Source organism: Stylophora pistillata, chromosome 8 (assembly GCF_964205215.1).
Source record: "Stylophora pistillata chromosome 8, jaStyPist1.2, whole genome shotgun sequence".
Classification (NCBI taxonomy): Eukaryota; Metazoa; Cnidaria; class Anthozoa; order Scleractinia; family Pocilloporidae; genus Stylophora; species Stylophora pistillata.
In genome coordinates, this window is record NC_142526.1 from 23,821,274 (window position 1) to 23,848,704 (window position 27,431).

At 38.1% G+C, this 27,431-nt stretch overlaps 1 protein-coding gene and 2 long non-coding RNA genes across 4 annotated transcripts; 2 read left to right on the top strand and 1 right to left on the bottom strand.

Moving 5' to 3' along the window:
* Nucleotides 1-4,691: 4,691 nt before the first annotated feature.
* Nucleotides 4,692-8,133, top strand: LOC111342053 (uncharacterized). Its single transcript, XM_022949087.2, has one exon. It carries the CDS (start codon nucleotides 4,845-4,847, stop codon nucleotides 6,009-6,011), a length of 1,167 nt encoding a protein of 388 aa, XP_022804822.2. The 5' UTR covers nucleotides 4,692-4,844; the 3' UTR covers nucleotides 6,012-8,133.
* Nucleotides 8,134-8,780: 647 nt separating this feature from the next.
* Nucleotides 8,781-16,540, top strand: LOC111342047 (uncharacterized). The gene is made up of 5 exons (XR_015991076.1): nucleotides 8,781-9,224; nucleotides 12,382-12,461; nucleotides 14,908-15,002; nucleotides 15,528-15,625; nucleotides 16,441-16,540. It is a non-coding gene; the product is annotated as an uncharacterized LOC111342047 (long non-coding RNA).
* On the bottom strand, nucleotides 16,502-27,420 carry LOC111342046 (uncharacterized). 2 transcript variants are annotated; one of them, XR_002695909.2, is made up of 5 exons: nucleotides 27,323-27,420; nucleotides 27,141-27,242; nucleotides 23,833-24,579; nucleotides 16,953-17,006; nucleotides 16,502-16,727 (listed from the first exon to the last, which is right to left on the bottom strand). It is a non-coding gene; the product is annotated as an uncharacterized LOC111342046 (long non-coding RNA). The 2 variants fall into 2 exon arrangements; XR_002695908.2 differs by having other exon boundaries at nucleotides 27,141-27,232; nucleotides 27,323-27,393.
* Nucleotides 27,421-27,431: the final 11 nt, after the last annotated feature.

A 27,431-nucleotide genomic window follows, 5' to 3' on the forward strand; every position in this document is an offset into this window, starting at 1 on the left:
ATGTACCAGGTATACTTTTATTGCGTTAAATTTTACCTATTTTTCGCCCCGTGTACAGCACTTTTTGAGGGTGTTGCTCAAGGGACAAAAAAAAAAATCACATTATAGCTGTGTACGGAAAAAATTAACATAACACAAATGAATGGGAAGACTTTTTCTTAAAACGTGTGAAGTTTGGTGTTAACTGAATTCATTTTAAGCCTTCAACGAAGCTTGGGTTTTGCAGTGAATTTTGGACAATTTGCCAGGCGGAAAACCGCACTTAAACCGCGTTTTCAAACTTTCGCAAATTTCTGAAAAATTAACACTCGTCGGAACTTTTAAACTTGATTTTTGAAAACAGTTTACCAAAGGGTATCGTTGGGCAAAATATGAGCAATTCACCAAAATGGTCGCTGACGGACGATTCTCGATCCTTACAGGCAGCCATTCTTAAAAATGTTCTCCGTCATTTCATTTTATTAGGAATTAACTCAATAGAAAAAAACAAATCTCCAACACTCGGAAGTATCCAACTAATTTCTTTGCGGAATTAAGCAAGACCCACCGAGCGTAGTCCTCGCGTCTATGCTGGTGCAGCGTCGACTTCACCATTTAGCTCTTAAATTAAATTTTTTCGATCCGTTTCGGTAAGAGCCCAGCCATCCAAACTTTTTCCAACCTGCCGTCGAGAATTACACTTCGCAATTTTGTTTCTCAAACAACCACATATACTGGAGCGCTCGTGGCGGCCATGTTCATTCGCAACTCGTCCACAGATGGATCGCGCGCGCCATCGCGTATTTCTCTCGCGGGTAATTCTCTTGAGTGTATCGTGGAATCCATTCTCCGCGCAGTCCAAAAAAAAACCCCTTTCAAGCCCTTTAAATGGGGAAGAAAAGCTTGCAGATTTGTATACCTCATGGTGTAGTGCATCCACATTAAAACGACGTTTACGTGGAACTAGCCCGATATGAAAGCTTATGTCAAGTCCCACTCTTGAACCTCATGGGGTCCTCAGCGCGACCAGAGAGGCCGCGCAGTCTCTGGCTTCTGCCAATACAACAGTCTTGCTCTCCTCAACTTGTTCTTGGATGTTCTTTACAACATTTTCACCGGAACGACCAAAAAGTAGGTGACAAGAATAAGTAAAGCTGAAAGTGCAGAGAATTTATTTTTAGATCTTAGAAGTGGAAAAATTTAAAGTTCACGGCAAGTTCACGGCACAGCCAAGTTCACGGCACAGCCATGGGTACCAAAATGGCCCCTTCTTTCGCTAACCTTTTTCTGGGTCTTTTCGAAGCTAACGCTTTGAAAAATGCCCCATGTAAACCTCACACTTGGTTTAGATACATCGACGATATCTTTATGGTCTGGACCGAAGGTTTAGATAACCTAAAAATTTTCGTCGATTATCTTAACAATATCCACTCCACCATCAAATTCACCAGCTCACACTCTTCCACTAATGTGGCTTTCCTTGACGTAAGTGTCTCTTTAACCACCGACGGTAATATCTCCACTGACCTCTACACCGAACCCACAGACAAAGACATGTATCTATTGTGCTCTTCTTGCCATCCATTACATACAAAAAAAGCCATTCCGTTCCGTCTAGCACTCCGCCTACGACGTAACTGTTCTACAGATAAAGCTTTTGAGACTCGCGCCGCTCAACTTACCTCGTACCTTTTCAAACGAGGTTACAGCCATAAATTCGTCACCAAACAAATACAACGCGCCGCTGACATCTCCCGCACGCTCACCTTACAAACTAAAGACGTAAAAAAACCTAACCGTATTCCATTTATAACTACTTTTAATCCGTCGCTTCCTCACATCTCCAACATCATCAAAAACACTGGCATCTACTGCAGTCTTCTAACCGCAGCAAAAAAGCTTTTCCTCAGCTGCCAGTTGTCGCCTTCAGACACTCCCCCAACCTTCGCGACACATTAGTAACAGCCAAACTCCCCTTTAATTCTACCACTTCCCATCCTCAACTCCCCCCGGCTCTTTCCGTTGTGGTAGAAACTGCGTTACTTGCCCCTACATCTCTGACGGTCTTACTAACTATACCTTTTTTTTCTACCGGCGAAACACGTCCCATTAAATCTCACTTGACCTGTGACACTAAAAACCTTATCTACTTAATTCAGTGTAACCGCTGTAACTTACAATACATAGGAGAAACTAAACGACGTTTAAAAGACCGTTTTAACGAACACCGCCGTACCATTGATAAACCTAACTCTAAATCTAAACCTACTACAGCGGCAGAACACTTCATTTCCTCTCCTAACCACTCTGCTCACGACATGGAGCTAATCGCCATCGAAAAAGTGTTTTCCAAGAGAGACTCGATACGCAAGGCCAGGGAAGCTTTTTTAATTTCAAGAGGCAACACTATTTATCCAGATGGCCTTAACGCTCGCGAAGAAATGTATTAGTTTCTAGCTATTTATCCAATTTACCTTACTTCATTTCTATTTTTGCTCACTATTTCTATTTTTATTGTTATCTCATTGTCAATCAAATTAGTTTTACATATTTCCGCTGTTACATCATACAGCTATCTACGAAGCATCAGCCCAATTCTCTGTTAATTCCCACTGCACCTGAAGAAGGCTGGTTTGGCCAGCCGAAATATAGTGCTCCGTCTTAAAATTTACTTATCTACGTTGTATCTGTCTTGCCTCTATATTTAAAAATTTAAAACTGACTTTTGTAATTGCTGTTAAAGCGACTAACAAGCTCAGTACTTTCTGACACACTCCTGCGGAAGAATTAGCGTGGCGTTTATGGTAAGTTTGCAAAATCTTGGCAACAACAACAACCAAAAAAAAAGGTCTAGTGCCGATTACGTAACATTTACCTCTGCAACTTTTCACGCCATTTTCTTGGCTAATCAGATACAAAACTTAAACCAATAGTGATTTAGTCACTTTCGCGTTCCAGTGTTTCATAAAGTTTGCTGCTTTTGTGGATTTTTTAATCACACCTGAAAACTGCATTAAGCTAAACGTTTCGCTTGCCCGTCGACGCAGCACGAATGGTTCTTCAGAAACTGATAACCTTTTTCGATATCCACTGGGTTCGAGACCAACAGCCTGAATCGAAAATGCTTTGACGACAAAAGGTAACTGCGAACAAATTTAAGGGCTGGGGTATACTTTGTAGTGAATGTTAAGTAACTGCACGGTGTGTATCAGTACAGAGACAGCGATTTTTTATCAAATCGTCTTTAGTTTTACACGAGGTGTGACAGAAAAACTGAACTAGCAACTCTAAATTTTCAACTTTACAGATCCAAATGTTAAAGAGTCGCGACATGATAGCTCTGCACACTCTAAAAGTTGCCGCCATTTTGAAAACGTAGTACACCACAGATTATCCAGTACTTGGTAGACCTGCCTGTTGTACTCTTTTTACTGTTCAGATGTGTGCGGGATATCCTTACAACAATGGTGGTTTTGTTGGTTTGGATTCGTCACCTTTTCAACTGCATCCATACAATAATCTTACAACAGTCGTCCGTTTAAGGTCTCTCTTTTTTTTCGGATGTTCCGTCAGACAACAAACTGCAGGCTGGTGTTACAGCGAAGTTGGACCATCTCCCCTCCCTCGTACAAATACTTTAGTTGGTTAATTTCCGGCCCCAAGCCTACGCGAGTAGGCGCGCGAAGGGCGAGGCAAGCTTCTCCCCTCTTGCGTGACTAGTACTTTACACTTTCTCGCTCTTGCCTCTGTTCGACTGAAAGACGCAAAAATGTTACGCTTGTCCTGCAGGTTAATGTCTTTGGCTCAAATCTTTCAGAGGACATGGACCCCCCCCCCCCCTCGCTTATTTGGACCACCCTACAAATAATGTTTTCCATTTTCTCTCTGTCATGAATGCATGCACGCAGTTAAGCTAAATTAATCGAACGAAGAGGAAATTATTCCTCTTGATGCATATGCTTTCGACATTGTTACTCAAGGCCTTGTTAAAGTAAGAAACTATTTAGAATATCAGGATACAAGTAGACAAGTCGGGATTAAAGAAATAAACGCATTTTTTCTACGCTTTTGTTTCCATTATTGCTAACAGTAGGAAGGAAGTCGATCACCAGTGAATAACAGTTGCTATTTCATGGTATTTTGGACTTTTCGAGTTTTTGGAAAATGGAAACTGCCATAAAAAATTTTGTACAATTTTTGAAAAAGGTTCACCAAGTAATCCATGATTGCTTTGAATAAAGGGGGTAAGTTTCTGGAGAATCTGTAGTTGTGTGTCAGTGGGAGGTATTACAAATTGTTTCATGCAGTTTGCTTACTTTTATTTTGAGTTAACGATCATGGTCGATATTCCTTCCGATTGACTGTTGTGATGACTGCGGTGTTTCGAAACTGAATTGATAAAGTAAATTGACCACCTTGAGGAGTTTCGAAAGCAGAGGTTTCGAGCGTTGATGAAAGTAATAAATGATGAACTTCGCATAGCGATTGGTCCAGAAAACGCGCGCCATTTTCTTAACCAATCAAAACTTACACCAATCGTGATTTGGTCACTCGCGTTCTCCAGCGTTTCGTTTAGTTAAACTATTTTAATCGTGAGTTTTCATTGGTTAATGATCATGGTCGATCTTCCTTCCGATTGGCTGTTGTGATAACTCTTTCGAAACTTAACTGGTGAAAACTGCTCCAAGCTAATCTTTACGCTTGCTCGTCGAAGCAGCACAAATGGTTCTTTAGAAACTAAAACATTTTTCGAACTTCACTTGGCTCGAAACCAACAGCTCGACGCGAAACCCAAACGTGTTTATCAAGTAACCACGAAGGGTAAAGAAGAACGGATTTAGGGGTTAAGGCATTCTTTATAGGGTATGTCATTTAGCCCTGCAATGTGTAGCAGCGCATTAACAGAGGTTTTAACTCAAGTCCTGTTCAGTTTTACTCGAAGTGTGACAGAACATTACAATCCTCAAGAACCTGAATTCACTGCAGAGTCTTTTGGCTACGATCCTCTTCAAAGCACAGGTGTGGAATGGAACTATCAGCCTGTCGATGAGCTTATTTACCAGGAATACAGTGAGAGGGAAGTCACAGACGCTGGGTATCTTGCTGCTTGCAATTATAATGTAAGAGTAATAGATGCTTGCTCTCCAGAAGAAAATGATTCCTTTCAGGATAATCAGCAGCCAGATGAAGACAGATCCATGGCTTGGAAGCGACTCCGACCCTCTGCTCTCTATACAGTTGGTAAATCAATGTACATCGCAGCATCAATTTCCCTTTTTGCTGCATTTGGCACTGCTTCAATCTTTCTGGTGGTGTCTTATTTATGTCTTAAAATCCTGGGCATGTGTTATTTCCTTCAAAACAATTCAATATCAAATCCGTCTGGAGTCAATTGGTTCAAGTTCATTGCTTATAGAATTGCTCGTGCCATTAATTACCTCTCTTTCATTTGCAATCATTTACTTTTCCTTTTCCGTCCATATCAGGTCATCAGAGTGAGAAGAAAATTAATTTTGATAACTTGTGCGGCGCTTGGTCTAGACGCACTTTATTCTGTGACTTTGCTAGCCATGGGGAAGCCTTGTTACTCATTCCGGCATCCTGCCGTATATGCAGTTCCTTTTTACGTTATCCCCATCATCTGTGGTTTCCCTTTTTATTACTTTCTTGCGCTACATTTTGGCCTAAGATCATGGAAAAAGGTTGCATCTTTTATTTGTAAAATGGCAAGTCCGATTTGTTTGACTTTTACTATGGGCTATGTCATCAAGTATTGTATTTATCCGTTGTTCTCTAAGCAAGACGATCGAGGAAAGCTTGTAATTGCTCTTTTTGCACCACTCATTGGCGTGTTAGTCAAAGTTATCACGCGAATTCTGGTCCAGCGGTTATGGAACATTGTCCATCCAGGATATGCATATACCTTGCTTACACCTGTATATTTTGGATCAGCGATGGTATTTCGTGTTTTACAAGCGGATCTCGACAGTTTGCAGAATATAGCCATTCTTGGAATAATTCACGGCGCTTGAGAGGTCATAGAACGAAGCACTGTTGCTGTGATAGACCACATTTTTCTGGTATTTTGGCACAGAAAGACATCTCCTTGGGGAAGTTTTCGCACTCCTCGCCGTGAGAGGCTAATCGCAGATATCACCATCAGGAGCATGTTATATGAGTCAACTGCTATAATGTCTGCTAACGGATTTTTGTATTTGTACCAGTTTATTTACGAACAAGACGATTCATTCCTAAAGTTGTCACAGGAGTTTGCACTTCACACCGCAGTTCAACTGGTGATTGAGTGGTTCTTCACCAGCTTGTCTCTCGCTATCGAGACTCGCTATCAGAACGTGGCTGTCATGGCTGTTTGGCAGAGAAGATGGAAAAGACATCTTTCAGTGGCAATTGTGAACGCAGTCCCAATATCTTTATATACCAGTGCTGTTATGGTATTGATTTTAAATAACCGCTCAGAAACTTTGCCCTCCCAACCCTAAACTTACTAAAACTGGGGGAGTATTCAAGGCTATACCCCAAGTGATGTTCCCCCAATTCTCAAACGTTACGTCCACCACGATGATTCTTCGTTTACAAAAATTATTTTAGAGAGCGTTTAGCTTTTGTTGCAGAGGAATGGACACGTTTGTTTTGTTCATTAAGTCGTACCCGAGAACACTGAAAAGTGAACGTCCCCGCACACAGCAAACAGTAAGCTGTTCGTAAAACCCGTTTTCCACGCGCGTTGCAAAATATTTGAAGGATGCTAGACTTATTTAGCCTTGATTTGGTGCGAATGTATGCTCGTTTATATCTCCTTGGACATTACTTGTTCTTCGAAGCTGACAGTTTTCCTCGAGTTTTGCTCTCGGAAAGCTGTTCGAATCTTGGATTAAGCAATGACCGCGGAAAAATATCCGTACGTATTTTCGCGCCAAATGGAGGTCAATGTTTACAATATCTCCAGTTTTAGTTAGAGGATATTCGGTCACGTGATGCGTGACCAATCACGCGCGATGCAAAAGTATTTCATGGACTCTAATAAGTAATAATCACCATCGAATGATTTTCTCGATTGATATTCTACACTTTTGAAACTTTACGTCTAATATAGTCAAATCTTCATCTAGGGAACTCAAATATAAAACAGGTGAATAGTCAGAAACTCCAAGGCTTTACCATTTACCGACACCTAAGCTTTAATGTTCATGTTGAAGAACTGGATAAGAAGCTATCCCAAAGAGTAGCAGTGCTAAGGAAGATAACAAGATTCCTTCCCATGGAACAGTGCATATTAAACTACAACATATTGATCAAACAACTTATGTTATATGGATTAACTGTTTGGTCGAACTGCTCAATTGCTAGCATAAAGAGAGTCTTCAAGCCTCAAAGACTCGCTGCCTGAGTTATCTTGGGAGCTGGCACAAGGTTGAACAATATGAAACTCTTCAAGAAATTATCGTGGCTCCCTTTCTATAACGTAATTAAGCTAAACAAGTGTACTTTAGTCTTAAAACGTTTACAAGGAAGCTGTTCTGCCTAAATGTACGACCTCCTTAAATTTGATGCTAACCTTTTCACACGAACTGGTCGCTATGGGAAAGTAAACCTCGCCTGCCCTCTTAGTCAATGGCTAAACCAAGGGAGAGAGGACCTTTAGCATATCTACGAAGAGAATATGGAACCAATTACCCTTTAACCTAAAGAAAGAGGAGGCAACAGTTGCTTCTTGCAGAAAGGCCTTTCATAAACACATTTTTGAATGAGCTATGACAAAAAGAACATTTCAGTCCAAATGCGATTTAACGTGATCCAAGCGGCTTCCGTTCCCCATAAAAACGATGGGATCCCTCCACTGATACACCCCCTTTCTTTTCTTTTTTCAAAAGTTGTATATAAAAGAAAACCATATTATCGTCTATAATTTGTGAACTATGTAAATTTCTACTCTGTTTATTTGTAATTTTGACATTTTTTTGTATAGTTTATTATTTCGTAAATTGAAATTTCGTAATTTTCTTCAATCATTATAGTAAAAAGAAATTTTTTTAGTTTGATTGTTTCCTTCTGGAGAATTCTGCCCCGTTTATAATGTTCTTTCTGTTCCAGTTGGTGTTTGATTATTAAAACAACTCGTGATGATTGCGGCCTAACCCGGGGTTAGTGTAAATCTTTATTTTAGTATTTATAGCTCTGCGAAAGGAGTGTTCTTTTGTATTTTTTCCCATTAGTGTCGAGTCATAATGAGAGAAGACCCACTCAGTCTTAGCTCTTATAAGCACTCTTCTACATGGGAAATTAAAGCCAAGGTTAAGATTAACGTTAACCCCCTTTCGAACAACCCAACCCAGGCTAAACAAGGGCGGTTATCCTATTTCGGGGCCGAGTATGTCACACGACTAACTGCTCAAATCGATAACAGACACGGTCATCCATCAATTTCTGATTTGAGGTTTGACGTATTCTTTCTGATGAGAAGCAACAAAGTGATAGAGATCGTTAGCCACATTGTGTTAAGTCTTACAAGAGGCTATGATCCTCTACAAACTGGAGTCGCGAAATGGTACCATCAACCTGAAAGTGAGGTTAATTCATCAGGCCCCTGTTGTTCAGAAGTGGTTTCATCTATCCACTAGTTGGTAGATCTCCATCAGGTGGTTAGCGCAACACGTTTTTTTTTTTTTTTTTGATGGATGCAGGGGTTGGATGTATGTCGATGTATCCGTTGGATAGCGTCTAGTTTCCCTCCTTATCATTTTTTTTTTTTTTTTTGAAGTATGCTCATCTGCATTTTCATTCAATTCCAGCAGTAATCAAATGGTGATTGCGCGGGCCTTCTTTTACCTCATTTGCTATCCTGTTCTACTCCCATTTCTGTCCATACCAGTTAATTGAAGAGAGTAAAAGGTTGAAAGGAGAAGGAGGGAAAGATAATCAATGTAAAATCTACTGAATTGAGCGCGTGATCCTCGCGCTAAAAACAAAAAAACTCGCATGTAATCCGAGGGGAAATGGGAATCAAAACGAATTCAAGATGGCGGAAGAGGTCCACAACACCTCTGTGAAAAAAGCGTTTTTGTTAAGTTTATGCAAGACCCCGGACAGAAAGAGCGATATAAATAGGATTATAAAGTATGTTTATCCTATTTTGGCGATATCTGAATGCTGATAAAGGCGAAAATCAGAGGAACTGGAGACCACGTGTCAAGTGTGCTTTTCCAAAGTGTGTGTGCATACCGAAGGTAAGGAAAAACACACAAACTACTTGTTATGGAGACAGAGGTGTTTTTAGACTTCTATTCTCTTCTAATAACTTGAAAAAAGTAAGCTTTAATTGGTGATACTTATTCTTAGGTATTCTCGAGTGCCTCATGGGGGCGAAGTAAGAAACATTCTATAACCTGTTTCTTACTTCCTAAATTTGCTCCTAATTAACAAATGGTAAACACAACATCGTACACTATTGAGTTATGGATGCACACGGGAGGTTGCTAAGCACGAAAGAAGCGTGCTTAGCAAACCTCCCAAGTGCATCCATAACTCAATAGTGTACGCTGTGGTGTGTACCGTTTGTTTTATAACATAACATTAACACATTGTAGCTAAAGAGTTCCCTTTTATTTAACAAATCTTACGTAAACAGAAAAAACAATCGCACACGGAAAAATAGTCTTTGCATTTGCTCATGTCAGCAGCGTACACCCATGGGCAAATGAGGGATGCTAAATTGACCAATCAGAGCACGCGCTTTACTTTGGTTATGTTGTAAATATACAAAGAGCAAATTTAGGGTCTTCCATCAATGAAATTGATACAATTATCGATGGAAGTCGCTGTCAATCACTACCAATTGATAACAATTGATTGAATGATTTATATGGATAATTTATAGTCAACCAGTGAATACTATGATTGTGATGACGAGTGATGTTTACCAAATGAAGAGTTATAGTGATGTCAGCTTACAAACCGAGTTGAAAGTCATTTGGAGACCGGAAAATAAGTAACATGAAATGAAGCTTCACAGCTGTAGACTCTGCATTTTCATGCTCTATGCTAGTGCAAGGAACAGGAAATATTTCTGGTAGAAAACAAAGTGCACATTTTCTGTTACTCAATATCAGTTACTAGGATATTCATCGTCAATCTATTGATAGCAATTGATATCAAAAAGGTAACTTTACTAATTGATATTGGATAATTTAATGCATTTGCAATGATCAATTTCCATTAAATGGAGTTGTAGCTCTGAACAATTTTAGTGGATAGACAATTTTCATGTATCATATCTTACACCTTGTAATGATAACTGGTATTTATTTGAATATTTTGTTGTTATGCTTGAAATTAATTTGTTATTCCTACCATGATATTGTAATTTGAATGGTGAGGTTTCATCAATTGTGATGTTGATTGTATATGAATAAATGAAATGCACTGTCATTGGCAAAAGCAGGTTGTGCCCTATATGATTTCCTGCTTGAAGCAAAAACTTCAGGACAGTCACCTTCAAATCATGGATAATTGAGTGTCGAGCCCACTAGTTTTAGCTGACATATCACTTTGTTTCATGGTATGCAATGTTATTCTCACTGATGATTTGGCTCATTCAGTTGAAATTATATCAACCAGAGCAGGAGTCCACAAATTAAATTACGCTTAATATCTTTCAACAGATCTAAATGTCATTCTTGGTCATGGGACACATGCATGAAAACATTAACCAGATGTTATCATGTTTTGTGAGGCAACTCTCCATAAATAATGTCCACACACTTGGTGAATCAAAAAAGAAAGAGACTCGTACACTCCCTCATGAAATAATTTTTCAACAAATATTTGCTTGTTTTTTACAAGTAGTGTAGCTTATAGAAATTATATCTGACAGATGTGCCACATGATGTGCCAATAATTTTCCAAAAGAAATTGCTGAGACATAATTTGAACAAGTGTTTTACATGAACATGAAGTTACCTTCTTGTATTTTAAAACAGATGTATACTGTATATTTTATATTTTAATTCCTTTTTTTAGGAGATAAACTAGAAAGAGAGAATTTTTTTTCTTCTATTCACTTTTTGTTTGAATTGTCAATAAACATTATTATTATGCAATGCTATTGCAGACATAAGCAGCACTTTACAAACATAAGAAAACTCAAATACTGATACTTAACCCACAGTGCTTTGCCCCTCAGTGAGAAATCTATTAAATTTTTTGAATTTAACAGTTTTTGTGATAGGTGAGACAAAGAGTACAATATACAAACAAAGGCACAAAGTAGATTGACGTCCTCAGCAATGTATCCTAGGATTGAACATTTTATATTCAGGGGAGAAGCTGACATGAATTGCTTGAAATGAAGATGCATAGGATTACAGATCCAGACTTATTTAAAGCAAATTATATAGGTTGCATACCAAAATTCTGTAGGACTAATTTTTTTCTCACAATAAGCAGACAGAAAAGCCAGTTTTGACTTGATTCCAAATCTGCCACTGCAGTTCATCAACTATTTTATTGCTGATTGTATTCACAATTTTTTTTTGTTGACTTTTTGACCTCCAAGAGTAACTAATTTCTCCTTATAATAACAATTCTGAATCATGCATTACATTGTAAGGCTGCAATGAAGGAAATCATGATGATCACCAACTTAAGAAGCTCTTGATTGTGAAACAGTTTCTTCTTGTCAGCACATAAGGAAATTTACAGAGAACAGTATGGAGAATATGCAAACTGATGTTAGGGTGGTAAGGGTGAAAGGAAATGTTGCACAGGGTTCTCATTAAGTGCCAGCTGCTGGCTTGAAAAATCAGCTACTAACTTTGATTTCTGAGCAGCTTACTTCTATGTAAAACAACATGATTGTACACTGTAATTAACATTGAAACAAGCCACTTCTAAAAAAAAATTAATGAATAGACAACTTCATTTAAATTTGTTTTTGCATTTAACAAATTGTGCTTTTACATTTCCTTGCTGTTTGAGCCCTCATCTCATCTCTACTCACGTTTGCCTAGCCAACCAACCCCTGTCTTGCTTTGCAGATGTCTTTAAAAAAAATGTTTAAAGTAGCATTCGAGAGCATTTATATGGGGGAGGATTTATGTGGGAGAGACTATGAGCGTTGACCCCAGGAAGGTGCTCTTGAATTGTCAGCTGTTTACTCCACGCAGCTGGCCATCTACTCCTTGACTTAGCGAGAACCCTGTGTGCATGTTTCACACTTTCACTTTGCAGGCAAAATGTGTATAGGTGGTGAAAATGACATGCATTTAAAATGCATGTTTCTCTTATGCATTTGAGAATTATTTTGCATGCGATGAATTTAACTTGTGACAGTTTGTTACTCAATGGGAAAAAAAACTAATGGAAATTATCCTGTTTCTTTTTCAGGTGGAATGAGGAGTACAGTTTACAAACAGTGCAACACAGTTGATTGACATTTATTTTAAGCTGGTCCTTTCTTTGTTAGGGTAAGAAAACTGTTATGGAGTGCTTGAGCTATAGATAGATTTAACTTTGATATAAAACAAGCAGATTTACTTGCTATGGGAATCCCTACTACAACACTGTAGTGGACTGACAGGCTGGCTACATGCAATTAGGACTTAATGATGCACTGACTTGTGCACTGAGCGGCTAAATGAATGAGTGACTCTGCAAGTGACATACACTGTGACTGAGTCGCTGGATGACTGACTGACTAGATTGGTGGACTGACTGACTGACTGACTGACTAACATAGACTGGCTTTTGAGTAACTGACTGAATACAAACAGACAGACAGACAAATGGACAGTCAGAGAGACTGAGAGATGTACAGGCCATTTAACTTATCAAATGACTGACAGACTGGCTTGTTAACTGACTACATGGCTTACTTACTCACTAATTACGAGTGGTGGTGATCAATTAAATTATATACTAACCAACCTACACTGGTAACTACACTGTAGTGGACTGACAGGCTGGCTATATGTAATGATCCACTAACTGTTTCACTGACCAGCGGACTGAGCAGCTAATGATGGACCAAGGGGTAGTCTGTTTGGATGACTGGATGACTGACTGAGTGACTTACTAAAAGACTAATGATAGGAAGCTGTGGACTGACTGGCGGACGCAGTGACTAACTAGTTGACTGAGTAACTGACACACTGATTGGCTGGCTGAATGAGTGACTGACTGACTGATTTCATGACTTACAGAGTAATCGACTGACTGAGTGACGGAATAAGAGACCGACTCTCTGACCAACTGACTGCTTAACTATATGACTTACTGATTGATTGGATTGCTGATGGACTGACTGACTTTTGGATTAACTGATCAGATGACAAACTGATGCTCTGGTTGAATGAGTGAATGAATGACTGACTTTCTAAATGACCAATAGACTGGGTGAGCCTGACTGATCAACTGTGGTGCAGACATCTGACTCACAGTCCATGTTGAGCTGATGATTATTGATTGACTGAGTCACTAACTGACTAATATACTAACTGATTGATCGACTGATTGAGGGGCTACCTGGATAATGGACAGACGGATTGAACAAACAAACAACTAGTTAATGAAAGGCTGCCAGAATAATTCACTTACTGACTCACTGGCCAATGAACTGATTTGTTGTCTGACTGACTAATTGAGTGATAGACTTACTGACTCATTGAAAACTAGTGAACTGATTGGCTGGCTAAGTGACTTGCTGCTGGACAGAATGACTTTTTTAACTGACTTGAATAAGTGAGTTACTGACTGAATACTGACTGACCAAGTGACTGACTGTTGAACTAACTTGCTGACCTAGTAACTGATGCACTGAATGACTTGATGGTTGATTGACTGAGGTACTGATGGACTAACTGTAAAATTGATCAAGTTGTTGACTGATGGGATATGTAGATGATGGAATGGGTGACGGACACATTGACTGGCTGGCTGGAAGGCTGATTAAACTAACAAGCTCATTGACTGGTGAACTAGCTGTCTGTGTGAATGATTGCTTATTGACTTAACTGGCAGATGATTGACTCAACTGGCAGATGATTGACTCAATGACTGACTGAGTGACAGAAACACTGACAGGTTGGTGGGATAGCTGGGTGACTGATTGACTGACTTTTGGACTGTCTGGCTTAATGATAGAGTGACAACATCAAGACTACATAACTGGTTAAATGGCTAGTTAGCTGACTTAACAGGTCCTTGACTGATTGAGTGACCAAGCCTCAAGTAAGAACCTTGGGCACGTGAAATCTCTTTTTCTTTTGCCTACACTTCATCACAATTATTATGACAAAAATCATGTACACATCGCTCTTTCATAATTTCAAAAAATTATTTGAAGAGCAGTGGATGGATGAAGTGACAGGAGTGAAACTTAATACTTGACCATTAAGAAACACTAGCAGATCAATTCGTATGTTAAGCTGAATCCTACACAAATTTTCATTGGTTCTTATTTACCGGTATTATCCACTGGAAGACAGACACATAGATGACATCACCATCACAACATGTTACTTTAATTTGATCATTTAATGAAAATCAGTGACACAGTCAGCTGCCCCTTGTGTGCCATGATTGTTGTTCTTACTACATTTTGATGTCATCTGTGATCTGTTACTGAACAGACATATGGCAACGTGGAATCTATTTCTGAAATGGATTGTAGTTTGGGATTTGAATCTTTCCTCTACAAGGATTGGGGTAAGAGTACATTCAAGGGTAATTACATGGCGTGGAATGGGAGACAATGTACAAGAGATACAATTTTTTTTTTCAATGGCTCCATCTCTATATTGTTGTTTACTTCCCTTCTATAGACATACTGCAACATTGTCTTGTACTGTGTTGTCAAATGCAATAATCTGTTTCATATTGCAATAACTTTTTTCTCTGATTATGTCATTGTAGACGAATTATTGCTCTTTGAAGACATTGAGGAATTGTTTGTGATGTCAACGCGGAGTTAAAGTTAGAAGTTGATAGTGTTGCCGTTCTGATCACAGGTTAGAAAGTTGTGGATGTTGTATATATATTCAATATATCCCAAAGAGAACCATTTTCTGCAGTCAGTTATTTTTTAGGTCACTGTGTTCACTGATAGTTCGGATGAACAAATTAAAATCAATTTTAGTTGTCTTTCGACAGGCTGTGTTTTACTGATATTGCTAGATAGGCTATGTCAATTTTTCTTAACATGCTCAGCCCTTTCAGAAATTCACTTGCCAAACGCAACAAATTATATGCAAGTTCGATTCCAAGAGTGAATTTCACGCTGTGCAACGATATGGGAAAAAAGAAATAGGAGGAACAAAATTTATTTATTGCCTTCTGTTAGAGGATCATCCAGGAAACAAAAGTAGCTCTAGTTTTATTAACCCTTTTTACCACAATATTGGTATAGTTATGTTCTTTTATTATTATTTCATTTCACTGTTGTAGATATTCCGAAATTTGCTGTGGAGCATTCTAGCCAATTTGTTTATCTTTTTTGTTCTCAAATTGTTTTTGTTTTTTTCTTTTTGCGGAAGACCAATTTTTCTTTAAGACTATCTTCATGAAAGAGTTGCTAGTGATGCCAACAGGGATTGAAAATTTCAAGCTAATAGAGTTGATGGTGTGATTACAGGTTAGAAAGTTATGCAACTCTTATGTGTCATACAGGAAACCAACATATTCACTTTTAAACAATTTTGAGAGAATCATTCCATGGGTCCGATCGAGCGTTAACCATAACTTGGAAGTCAGGACGTTTCGGCTACTGAGAGGTTGATCGTAGCCCTAGAACTGAATCAGACAAAGGACGATTTGTCAATTATAAAAGGATCCACAAAATCCGTGCTGTTTGTCTTTGCTGAAATTTGTCGCAAGTTCATCCTTCTGCTCTTTTCGCTTCAGTGTTTTTTCCAACCTGCATCATGGAATGATAAATCTATGAAAAAATTATTCTCGACGTGCTCAGCACAGGTAGCACTGACTCCAATTGTTTGTCAGTGATAAAAATTAAATTCTTCCGTTGGGGCATGTTTTAGGTTTTTTGATTTCTTTTGATTGTTTTAAAACTTGTGAGGTTAACGAATAATTTGAATTCGATTTCAACAAATTTGTAGCAGATAACCCCGTAGGAAGCTTTCTGCGAATCTTACTTCGCTGAAATTGTTTGATATCATTGGTGAAATTATTGAAAACTTTGCTTATCAGAATTGAAAATTAATTTGACTTAGTGCTTTTATTACATGTAGTTTGTTTGTCTAGCCACTTTGACATTAAAAAAAAAAAAAAGGAGTAGATGTGAGCCGAAAGTGACTTATTTTCGATCGTTTTTTACGCTGTTAATATTTTGTATTGTAGAGGATTTTATGGAAATTATTGCTAACTAAAGATTATTATATTTAGTTTGTTGGATATTGTCTGAATATAGTTTTTGTTTTCTTTTACTTTTAGTGTCGAGAACTTAAGATAGCTTCACACCGAGGAAGAAAGATGTTAGATTCCAACCAGGAAGTCGATAGGAATAAAATGTCAGAAATTATTATTTTTAAAAGTTGTCTACCTCGTGGTAGTAACATTGATTTCAAACGCATGCGTTTGATGAAACAAATGTCTATCTTATTACTATACAGTAAGAGGCGAGTGTGGTGGAGGACGGTGGCGGATCGACCCCCAATTTTTCGTCCTCTCCAAGAATGAAACTTTTTTTCCTTTATATGGTCATTTTTCCGGCATGAAATCTGTGAAGAGATGAAGGGAAAAAACCTAGAATGAGTCACTATGTAACGTTATGATACACAGTATGAAATAATGCGTATGCGTTAAAAATTGAGTCCCATAAAGACGAGACTTCTTCGGCAATCTTGACAGGAAGAAATTACTAAGACAGTGCAATAATTTAGTCCAAAGACTACAAAATAAATTTAAGACACTAAGGCGTCGTTATACAACTGAAATTAACTTACCACTCGTTTCCAATGAGATTCCCTCTAAACTTGTAATCTTTACCTTCACGGTACCTGAAAGAAGAAAAACACGTCAAACACATGACAGCACTAAACCATACTGAGTAATTATTTACATGCACACAACGGTTCAACTAATATGCAGTTGTAAATAAGTAGATCTCTTTGAAAATGACACAAAAATTGGAAAATACGCCTAAAAATATTATAACATGTGGCTTTATTACCAGAAACTTCATAAATTTGGAACATTTTAAACGGGATTTAAAACTTCTGAGAAAATTAAGAGCTCTCACATTTTATTCATCTACTATACATAAACATATGGTGCGAGACTACCAAATTTTAATGATCAAATAATTGTGATGTCAAGCGCCCTAATTTTTTTGAAGTTCTGTATTTGTTTTGCTCTGCTTCCTCTGGAAATATTGTCGTTTAATTTAAACTAACTGACTTACCGAATTTTTTTTTTCCGATTTTGAAAGAGAATATGCTTTAACTTTCAAGAGGGCACCAGCATTCTTTCTGACCGGCATTTGTGCGCAGACCGGTTCAATATTTGTTGATGTAAATGTTTAGATAGCGTTAAAATACTAAACAACATTATGCTAAACAACGAAAAAGGGCGGCAAGACCAACAGCTCCAAGAATATTTAACTAAGTCCAAAACGGTTCTAACAAGACAACAATCCAAAGAAAAGAATCCTAAAAGTATGCGCGATACCAACATAACAATCGGACGAAGTAAATCCATGGTTTGATAATCATAGAATGCGCGAGATACTAGCGTAACAATCCAAGGAAAGAGAAACTTCAAAGTGCTTAAGGTACCACTATAGCAGTCGGATGAAGGGGAATCCTGAAGTTGCACGAGATAGGAACGCAACAATCCAATGAAAGAAAATCCTTAAAGCATGCGAGATGCTAAAGTAACAATCAAACGAAAGAGAATCCTAAAAGTGCGCGAGATACTAACGTAACAATCCAATCAATTAGAATCCTAAAAGTGCGCAAGATGCTAGCGTAACAATCAAATGAACGCGATTCCTAAAAATGCACAAGATTCTTACGTTCCAACCAAAGGAAAAAGGATCTTTAAAGGGCACGAGATACTAGCGTAAAAATATACTGAAAGAAAATCCTAAAAGTGCGCGAGATACAAACGCAAAAGTCAAGTGAAAAAGGGATACCAATAGTGCGCGAGATACTAATGCAACATTCCAATGAAAAGAGAATCCTAAAAGTGCGCAAGACATTAACGCAACAATTCAATGAAAGATAATTCTAAAAGTGCCCCAGATACTAACGCAACAGTTCTAAGAAAAAGAATCCTTAGAGTGCGCGAGATACTAACGTAAGATCCAGTGAAAGAGTATCCTAAACGTGTGCGAGATATGAACGCGACAATCCTAAAGAAAGTCCTAAAAGTGCGCCAGACACTAACGTAACAATCCTATGAAAAAGGAATCCCAATAGTGCGCGAGGTACCAACGAAACAATCAGACAAAAGACAATCTTAAAAGTGAGCGAGAAACTAACGTAATCCAACGACAGAGAATCCAAAACCTGCGCAAGACACTTACCCAACAATCAAACGAAAAAGAATCCTAAAGGTGTGCTACAGACGAACGCAACAATTCCATGAAAGAAATCCTAAAGTTGCGCGCGATACTAACGAAACAATCAAATGGAAGAGAATCCTAAAGGTGCGCAAGTTACTAACATAACAAGCTAATGAAAGGGAATCCTAACAGTGTGCAAGATACTAACGTAACAATCCAATCACAGAGAATCCTAATAGTGCACGAGATACTAATGTAACAATCCAATAAAAAATATCATAAAATGCGCGAAATACTAACGCAACAATTCTAGAGATGCTAACGTAATGCAACGACGGACAATCCAACAAATGCGCAAGATACTTACCCAACAATCAAATGAAAAAGAATCCTATAGGTGTGTTAGAGACGAATGCAACAATTCCATGAAAGAAATCCTAAAGGTGCGCGCGATACTAATGAAACAAACCACTGAAAGAGAATCCTAAAGGTGCATGAGATACTAACGCAACAATCCAGTCAAAGAGTATCCTAATTGTGCGCAAGATACTAACGTAACAATCCAATAAAAAAGAATCTCAAAAGTGCACGAGATACTAACGCAATAATCCAATAAAAAGGAATCCATAACGTGCGCGAGATCCTAACGCAACAATCCAAACAAAGAGAAACCTAAAAGTGTGCCAGATACTAACTTAACAATTCAATCAAAGAGAATCTATAAAGTGCGCAAGATCCTAACGTCACAATCCAATAAAAGAGAATTCTGTGAGCGCACAAGATATTAACGTAACAATCAAACGAAAGAGATTCCTAAAAGTGCACGAGAAACTAACGTAACAATTCAGTGGAAGAGAATCCTGAAAGTGCGTCAAATACTAATGTAACAATCCAACGAATGAGAATCCTTAAAGTGTGTGTGAGATATTGACACAACAATCGAATGAAAGAGAATCTTGATGGTGCGCGAGACACTAACGTAACAATCCCATGAAATAGAATCCTGAAAGTGCGCGAGATACTAACAACAATCCAATCAGAGAATCCAACAAGTGCGCAAGATACTAATATAACAATCAAACGAAAGAGATTCCTAAAAGTGCGCGAGATACTAAAGTAACAATCCCATCAGAGAATCCTAATAGTGCACGAGATACTAACGTAACATTCCAATGAAATAGAATCCTAAATGTGCACGAGAAACTAGCGTAACAATCCAATCAAAGAGAATCCTGATAGTGCGCAAGATACTAGCGTTACAATCAAACAATAGGGAATCCGAAGTACGCGAGATACTAACGTAACAATCCAATCAAAGAGAATCCTAAAAGTACGCAAGATACTAACGTAACAATCAAACGAAAGAGAATTCTAACAGTGCGCAAGATACTAACGTAACAATCCAATCAATTAGAATCTTAAAAGTGCGCAAGATGCTAGCGTTACAATCAAACGAAAGAGATTCCCAACAGTGCGCGAGATACTAACGTAACAATCCAATAAGATAATCCTTATAGTGCACGAGATAGTAACGTAACATTCAAATGAAAGAGAATCCTTAATGTGCACGAGATACTAACGTAACAATCCAATCAAAGAGAATCCTTAAAGTGCGCAAGATCCTAACGCAACAATCCAATGAAAGAGAATCCTTGAGGTGCGCGAGATACTAACGTAACAATCCAACCAAAGAAAATCCTACTAGTGCGCAAGATACTAACGTAACAATCAAACGAAATAGAATCCTAAAAGTGCGCGAGATACTACGTAAAAATCCAATGAAAGAGAATCCTTATAGTGCGCGAGGTACTAACGTAATTATTCCAATGAAAAAAAATCTCAAAACTGCACGAGATACTAATGCAACTATTCAATGAAAGAAAATCCATAAAGTACGCCTGATGCTAACGCAACAATCCAATCAAGGAGTATCTAGTAAGTGCGCGAGATACTTACAAAACAATTCAATGGAAGAGAATCCTAAAAGTACGCGAGATCCTAACGTAACAATCCAATCAAAGAGAATCCTAAAAGTGCACGAGATACGTAACAATTAAATGGAAGAGAATCCTAAAAGTGCGCGAGATCCTAACGTAACAATCCAATCAAAGAGAATCTTGAAAGTCTGCCAGATACTAACGCGACACCCCAATAAAAGAGAACTCTTAAGTCCGCAAGATCCTAACGTAACATTCCAATGAAAGAGAATCCTAATAGTGTGTGAGACACTAACGTAACAATCCCATAAAAGAGAATCCCAAAAGTGCGCGAGATACTAACGTAACAATCAAACGAAAGAGAATCCTTAAGGAGCACGAGACACTGACGTAACAATCCAGTGGAAGAAAATCGATAAAGTGCACAAGATCCTAACGCAACAATCCAATCAGAGAGAATCCTAAAGGTACGCGAGATACTAACGTAACAATCCAATCAAAGAAAATCCATATAGTGTACAGGATCCTAACGCAACAATCCAATGAAAGAGAATCCTAAAAGTATGCGAGATACTAACGCAACAATCCAATGAAAGAGAATCCTAAAAGTGTGCGAGATACCAACGCAATAAAATCCAATGAAAGAGAATCCTAAAGGTATGCGAGATACTAACGCAACAATCCAGTGAAAGAGAATCCTAAAAGTGTGCGAGATATTAACGCAACAATTCAATGAAAGAGAACCCCAAAATGTGCACGAGATACTGACGCTACAATCCAATCAAAGAGGATCCTAAAAGTCCGCGAGATATTAAGACAACAATCCAATGAAAGAGAATCCTGATAGTGCGCAAGATACTAGCGTAACAATCAAACAATAGGGAATCCTAAGTGCGCGAGATACTAACGTAACAATCCAATGAAAGAGAATTTTAAAACAACAACAAACATATGAAACATATGTGTGAACTGCGGTTATGAGACGTATATGAGCACGATCCTTCGCAGTGAAGCACTATTTGAGCAATAGTGAAAATCAGACCTGAAAAAAATTTCAGGCCTGTACGGGATTCGAACCACTGACCTCTGCGATACTAGTGCAGCGCTCTTACCAATTGAGCTAACAAGCCAACTGGGAGCAGGCCATCAAATTAATTCGACATAAACCCGTATATGATATATATGATATATACGGGTTTATGTCGAATTAATTTGATGGCCTGCTCCCAGTTGGCTTGTTAGCTCAATTGGTAAGAGCGCTGCACTAGTATCGCAGAGGTCAGTGGTTCGAATCCCGTACAGGCCTGAAATTTTTTTTCAGGTCTGATTTTCACTATTGCTCAAATAGTGCTTCACTGCGAAGGATCGTGCTCATATAAGAATTTTAAAAGTACGCAAGATACTAACCTAACAATCAAACGAAAGAGAATCCTAAAAGTGCGCGAAATACTAACGTAACAATCCAATTAAAGAAAATCCTAAAAGCGCGCAAGATACTAACGTAACAATCAAACGAAAGAGAATCCTAAAAGTACGCAAGATACTAACGTAACAATCCATTGAAAGAGAATCCTAAAGGTGCGCAAGATACTAACGTAACAATCAAACGAAATAGAATCCTGATACTGCGCGAGATACTAAAGTAGCAATCCAATCAGAGAATCTTAAAAGTGCACAAAATCCTAACGCAACAATCCAATGAAAGAAAATCTTAAAGGTGCGCAAGATACTAACGTAACAATCCAATCCGAGAATCTTAAAAGTGCACAAGATCCTAACGCAACAATCCAATAAAAGAGAATCCTAAAGGTGCGCGAGATACCAACGTAAGAATCTAAACAAAGAAAATCCATAAACTGCACAAGATCCTAACGCAATAATTCAATGAAAGAGAATACTAAAGGTGCGCGAAATACGAACGTAACAATCCATGCAATGAGAATCCTAAAAGTGCACGAGATACTGACGTAACAATCCAGTCAAATAGAATCCTAAAACTGCGCGAGATACTAACATAACAATCCAGTCAAATAGAATCCTAAAACTGCGCGAGATACTAACGTAACAATCCAGTCAAATAGAATTCTAAAACTGCGCGAGATACTAACGTAACAATCCAGTCAAATAGAATTCTAAAACTGCGCGAGATACTAACGTAACAATCCAGTCAAATAGAATCCTAAAACTGCGCGAGATACTAACGTAACAATCCAATCCATGAGAATCTTAAACGTGTGCGAGATGTTAACGTAACAATCCAGTCAAATAGATTCCTAAAACTGCGCGAGATACTAACGTAACAATCCAATCAAAGAGAATCCTAAAAGTGCACGAGATACTAACGTAACAATCTAATCAAAGAGAATCCTAAAAGTGTGCGAGATACTAACGTAACAATCCAATCAAAGAGAATCCATGAATTTGGGAGATACTAACGTAACAATCCCATGAAAGAAAATCCTACTAGTGCGCAAGATACCAACGCAACAATCAAAAGAAAGAGAATCCTAAAAGTGTGCGAGATGTTAACGGAACAATCAAAAGGAAGAGAATCCAAAACGTGCGCGAGATACTAACGCAACAATCTGATGAAAGAGAATCCTAACAGTGTGCGAGATACTAACCCAACAATCCAATCAAGCAGAATCCTAAAAGCGCGCGAAATACTAACGTCACGAGCTACCAACGTCACGATCGAATGAAAAAGGAATCCTGAGAGTGCGCGATATACTAACATTACAATCCAATGTAAGAGAATAGTAAAAAGTACGGGAGATACTAACGTAACAATCCAATAAAGAGAGTCTTAAAGGTACGCGAGATACTAACGCAACTATCCAATAAAGAGAATCCTAAAGGTACGCGAGATACTAAAGCAACAATCCAATGAAAGAGAATCCTAAAGTATGCGAGATACTAACGCAACTGTCCAATGAAAGAGAATTCTCAAAGTTGACAAGATACTGACGCTACAATCCAGTCAAAGAGGACCTTAAAAGTGCGCGAGATATTTACACAACAATCCGATGAAAGAGAATCTTTAAAGTGCGCGAAATACTAACGCAATCCAATAAAAGACTCCTTAAAGTGCGCAAGATGCTAACGTAACAATCCAATAAAAGAGAATTTAATCATGAGCGAGATACTAACGTCACGAGCTACTGACGTCACGAGTGGGCGAGATACAAACATAATAATCGAACGAACGAAAATCCTAAAAGTGCATGAGATTCCGAACCGACGATTCAATGAAAATGGAATCCTGAAATGAGCGCGAGATACTAACGATACTGTCGTTCCATTTACATTTCTTAGACATCGCAAGAAACTACCAGTAGTACAAAAATGTAATTTTCCTGAGAAGTAATGATTGCCCCTTACCATTCAATCCTCCAGAGAGAGAGAAAGAGTTTTTCCATGGTAACAGAGACGGCGAACACCGAGTGAGTGTCTTAGTTCTGCAATGTAACAAAAAAATAATAATAACTAAGAAGCTGTTAATCAAACAAATTTTGATCAGTGTGAGAGTTCCAAGTATTAGTAAAAAGGGTAAAACTGACTTCTTTGTGGGTCAGTTCTTAGTCACCCATCTCTTTTACAAAGTCTTCTCTCTGTTCAGCGCATAAAGACAGTCCAGTGATTGAAACATTTAACACACTCACTGGATTTCCTTTTCCTTTTTTTTCCTGGGACCAAGTCTTTGCATCACAGATTAAGACTAAGCAAGAGATTTTTCGGGTGAAACTGACTCCTTTGTGGGTCAGTTCTTAGATACCCATCTCTTGCACAAAGACCATTCTACATCTATGTTCAGTACATAAAGATAGTCCAGTGGTAAAAACAGCTTTTTCTTCCCTTCTTTCCTTTTTTTGTGGTACCAAGTCTTTTTTAAAAAAACTCAGGACAAGATTGGTAAGTTGACAATGACTTAGATGTGTTTCAGCCCTTACTAGACCTGAGGTTTTACATATTTGGTACAGAGCATTAAATTCTGGATGGGCAACAAACCAAAGGTTGAAACATATCTTGTGTACACTCTGACCACAATACAATATTTGCTTTCATCACATCAATACTCATCTCATTGAAATCAGCTTCACAAGAGAGGCAGAAGAGCATTTTGTTATCCTGAAAAGGAAAGAAATCATGATGCTTAAATATAACACCATTAAATTGGTATCCAGCAGTTTCATAAAAGAATCATTTTGCTTCAAGTTGTTTCCCTGCACAGCAAAGTCAATTTACCAGAAAAATCACACAGAAGGCAGAAAAATCACACAGAAGGCAGAAAAATCACACGGAAGGCAGAAAAATCACACGGAAGGCAGAAAAATCACACGGACCTGGCAGAAAAATCACACGGAAGGCAGAAAAATCACACGGAAGGCAGGAAAATCACACAGAAGACAGAAAAATCACACAGAAGGCAGCTAAAGCATGAAAGTAGTGTAGGGAGAAACAGGAAACGAAGTCAAGTGTTTCTCCCCACTTCTTGAGTGCTGTAACCACTTCTTAAGTGCTTTACAGTAAAACAGAGCACAGTCAAAGCTTGCATGTCTATTTGTTTTATAGTAAAGAATCTGTTAATTCCCCACTCATCACTTTCAATTTTCAAAACAAACTTTATTTCTAAAGCGAATATCAGTGTTGTCAGCATGCTCTATACTCGCATGAACCAGGCTGAAATACCATATATCACTCCATATGGGATTTTTAGAGTCAAGTTTTCTCAGTTGTGTCAGGACAAATTTTTGTCAGGCATGAAATCTGACAGATTTTCAAGCCATGATTTAAAGAAATATGTCAATCAAGAAAAATTTGATTAAGTCTTTCAGGCAGAAGGCTGCCAAAACATTTAATTTTTATGTGGCAATCAACTGCTGATGTGGGAGATTTATACCTTGGGTTGCTGCATGACAATCATTCATTACTTATGATACTCAGAATACACTATTATGGCTCTCAAGTTTATGTTTAAGCTGAATCCCTAGGTTCAAGTACTGCTCAACTTGTATATCCATGTGATTGACATTTGGTAATTAAAAAATACTTTGCTATTTTTCGATGCACCAGCAATTGACAAGACTTTTGGTGGAGCAAAACCAATTTTGTTAGCTCAGTGCGTAAGGTAGTTGGGTAGTTGGTTAATCAGTACATCCAGTAGACACTGGAGAGTAAGCTGCACTCGCAGATAACCCCCACCTTAAGTTTCCAACTAAAATTTTGGAATTAAAAGTTTTTGAAGAGGAATCAAAATAAATTAATCACAAATGGAGTCTGAAAAAAATTGCAGATATAAACAAACATTTATCTAGAAAAGACAAGGTGGAAGGCAGCACATCATGGACCAATGAGTGGGTAGAAACTTAAGGAAGTCTAAGATGCTTATATAATGATTTATTTCTAACATCTGCTATTGATCACAGGGACCACAGAGATTGAATTTCTGATTCATAGGGTTAATGGAGCTCATTAAAAGTTAGAGGCACAAAACCAAACCCAAAGAAATCACAACAGACAATCAGAACAAACAAAATTTTCAGAACTCAAATTAAAAACAGATTTCTCGAAGCCTGAGAGAATACAAGTGAACCTTTCACTGTCGGTTTGATTTTGAATCCAAATGGTTGAGAAAGGGGCACAATTTTTCTGGACCAATAACTCAACAAATTAAAGCAAACTCACAGCCACCCTGGATTACTTTCAAACTCAATGAAAATCACATAGATACAGATATGATATGATATGACTGGTACACTTGAATCTGTATTAAGCACACTATATCAAGCAGTCACCCTGTATTAAGCAGTTAGTCGTCGAAGTCCTGAATTTGTTTTCCCTTTATTACTGTAATTTTCACGTCTATTAAGTCGTTTCCCTTTACTACATCCCAACGGCCTGTTTTTATTGTCCACTGAACAGTCACTGAGAGCAGGACTATTCCAATAAAACTAAGAATAATCTTTCTAGTGATTTGTAATCCATATTCCTCTCCCTAAATCAAAGTAAGTTGTATTTTCAAGCAAGATTCTTTATATCAAGTAGACAATTCTGGCATTAAATGGTGCAGTATATTGTTTTTTGTAATATCCCTCATCTATGGAACCTTTATTAAGTGGTCAACCAGTATTTATTGATCATGCCACCATTCCCCCTAGGTGACTGCTTATTTACAGGTTCAACTGTAGTTGTGCTGTGGAACAGATTTCATCACAAATGCAGTATTCATAATGAATTAAGACAACCATTCAGTTTCTATACAGAAGAAGCAGCACTTAAAGTGTGTACTTGAACTGCTTGTTTGCTATTTTTAGACGAATTAAACAGCACTTAAATTGTCACAATAAACAGTTTAGCAGGAGGAGAGAAAAGAACCAATTCAGTGATAGGAGGTGGTAGAGTATGAAATTTTCTGGAAATTTCTACACAGTAAGTCAGCCAGTTAGTTAGCCATTCAAGCAGCCTAATATATACACACTGTATTTGCAGTTGTTCATAATGTTCCATCCAAGACATGTTTAAGTTCCCCTTTGAAATAATTTAAGATGTGGAATATGCAAGTCCATAATTATCTGTCACAGCTTTAGTGCATCTGTGAAGTAAGAGGAAGCGTTTAGGAGCTTAACAGACTCCTACGCAGCTATGAGCTAGCTGCTTAGTTAAGTTCTGGTGTGAAATATAAGTCTTACCTGGTTCGGTTAGATGTAAACAAAATGGTGATGACAGATCCATGATAACAAATTTTTCTGATCCAAGTATCAATAAACTTCAGCAACTCATCCTGGGAATAGCTTTCAAAAAGTGCATTGAATCAGCTAAATCTATCGGAAACTGATAAAATTCTTTCAAACAAAATAAATGAAGAATAAACCTTATAAAACGAGGGAAACACTTGATTTTCCAGTAATCCTGTTTCTCACGTGCAACAAAACTTGTTCCCAGGCGCCCCCACATTTCAAAAAAACCGCCATTTTGAAAAC

What these genes read in the sequence shown, in the direction of transcription:
- LOC111342053 (XM_022949087.2), top strand. Translation starts at nt 4,845, where the DNA reads ATGTCATTTAGCCCTGCAATGTGTAGCAGCGCATTAACAGAGGTTTTA.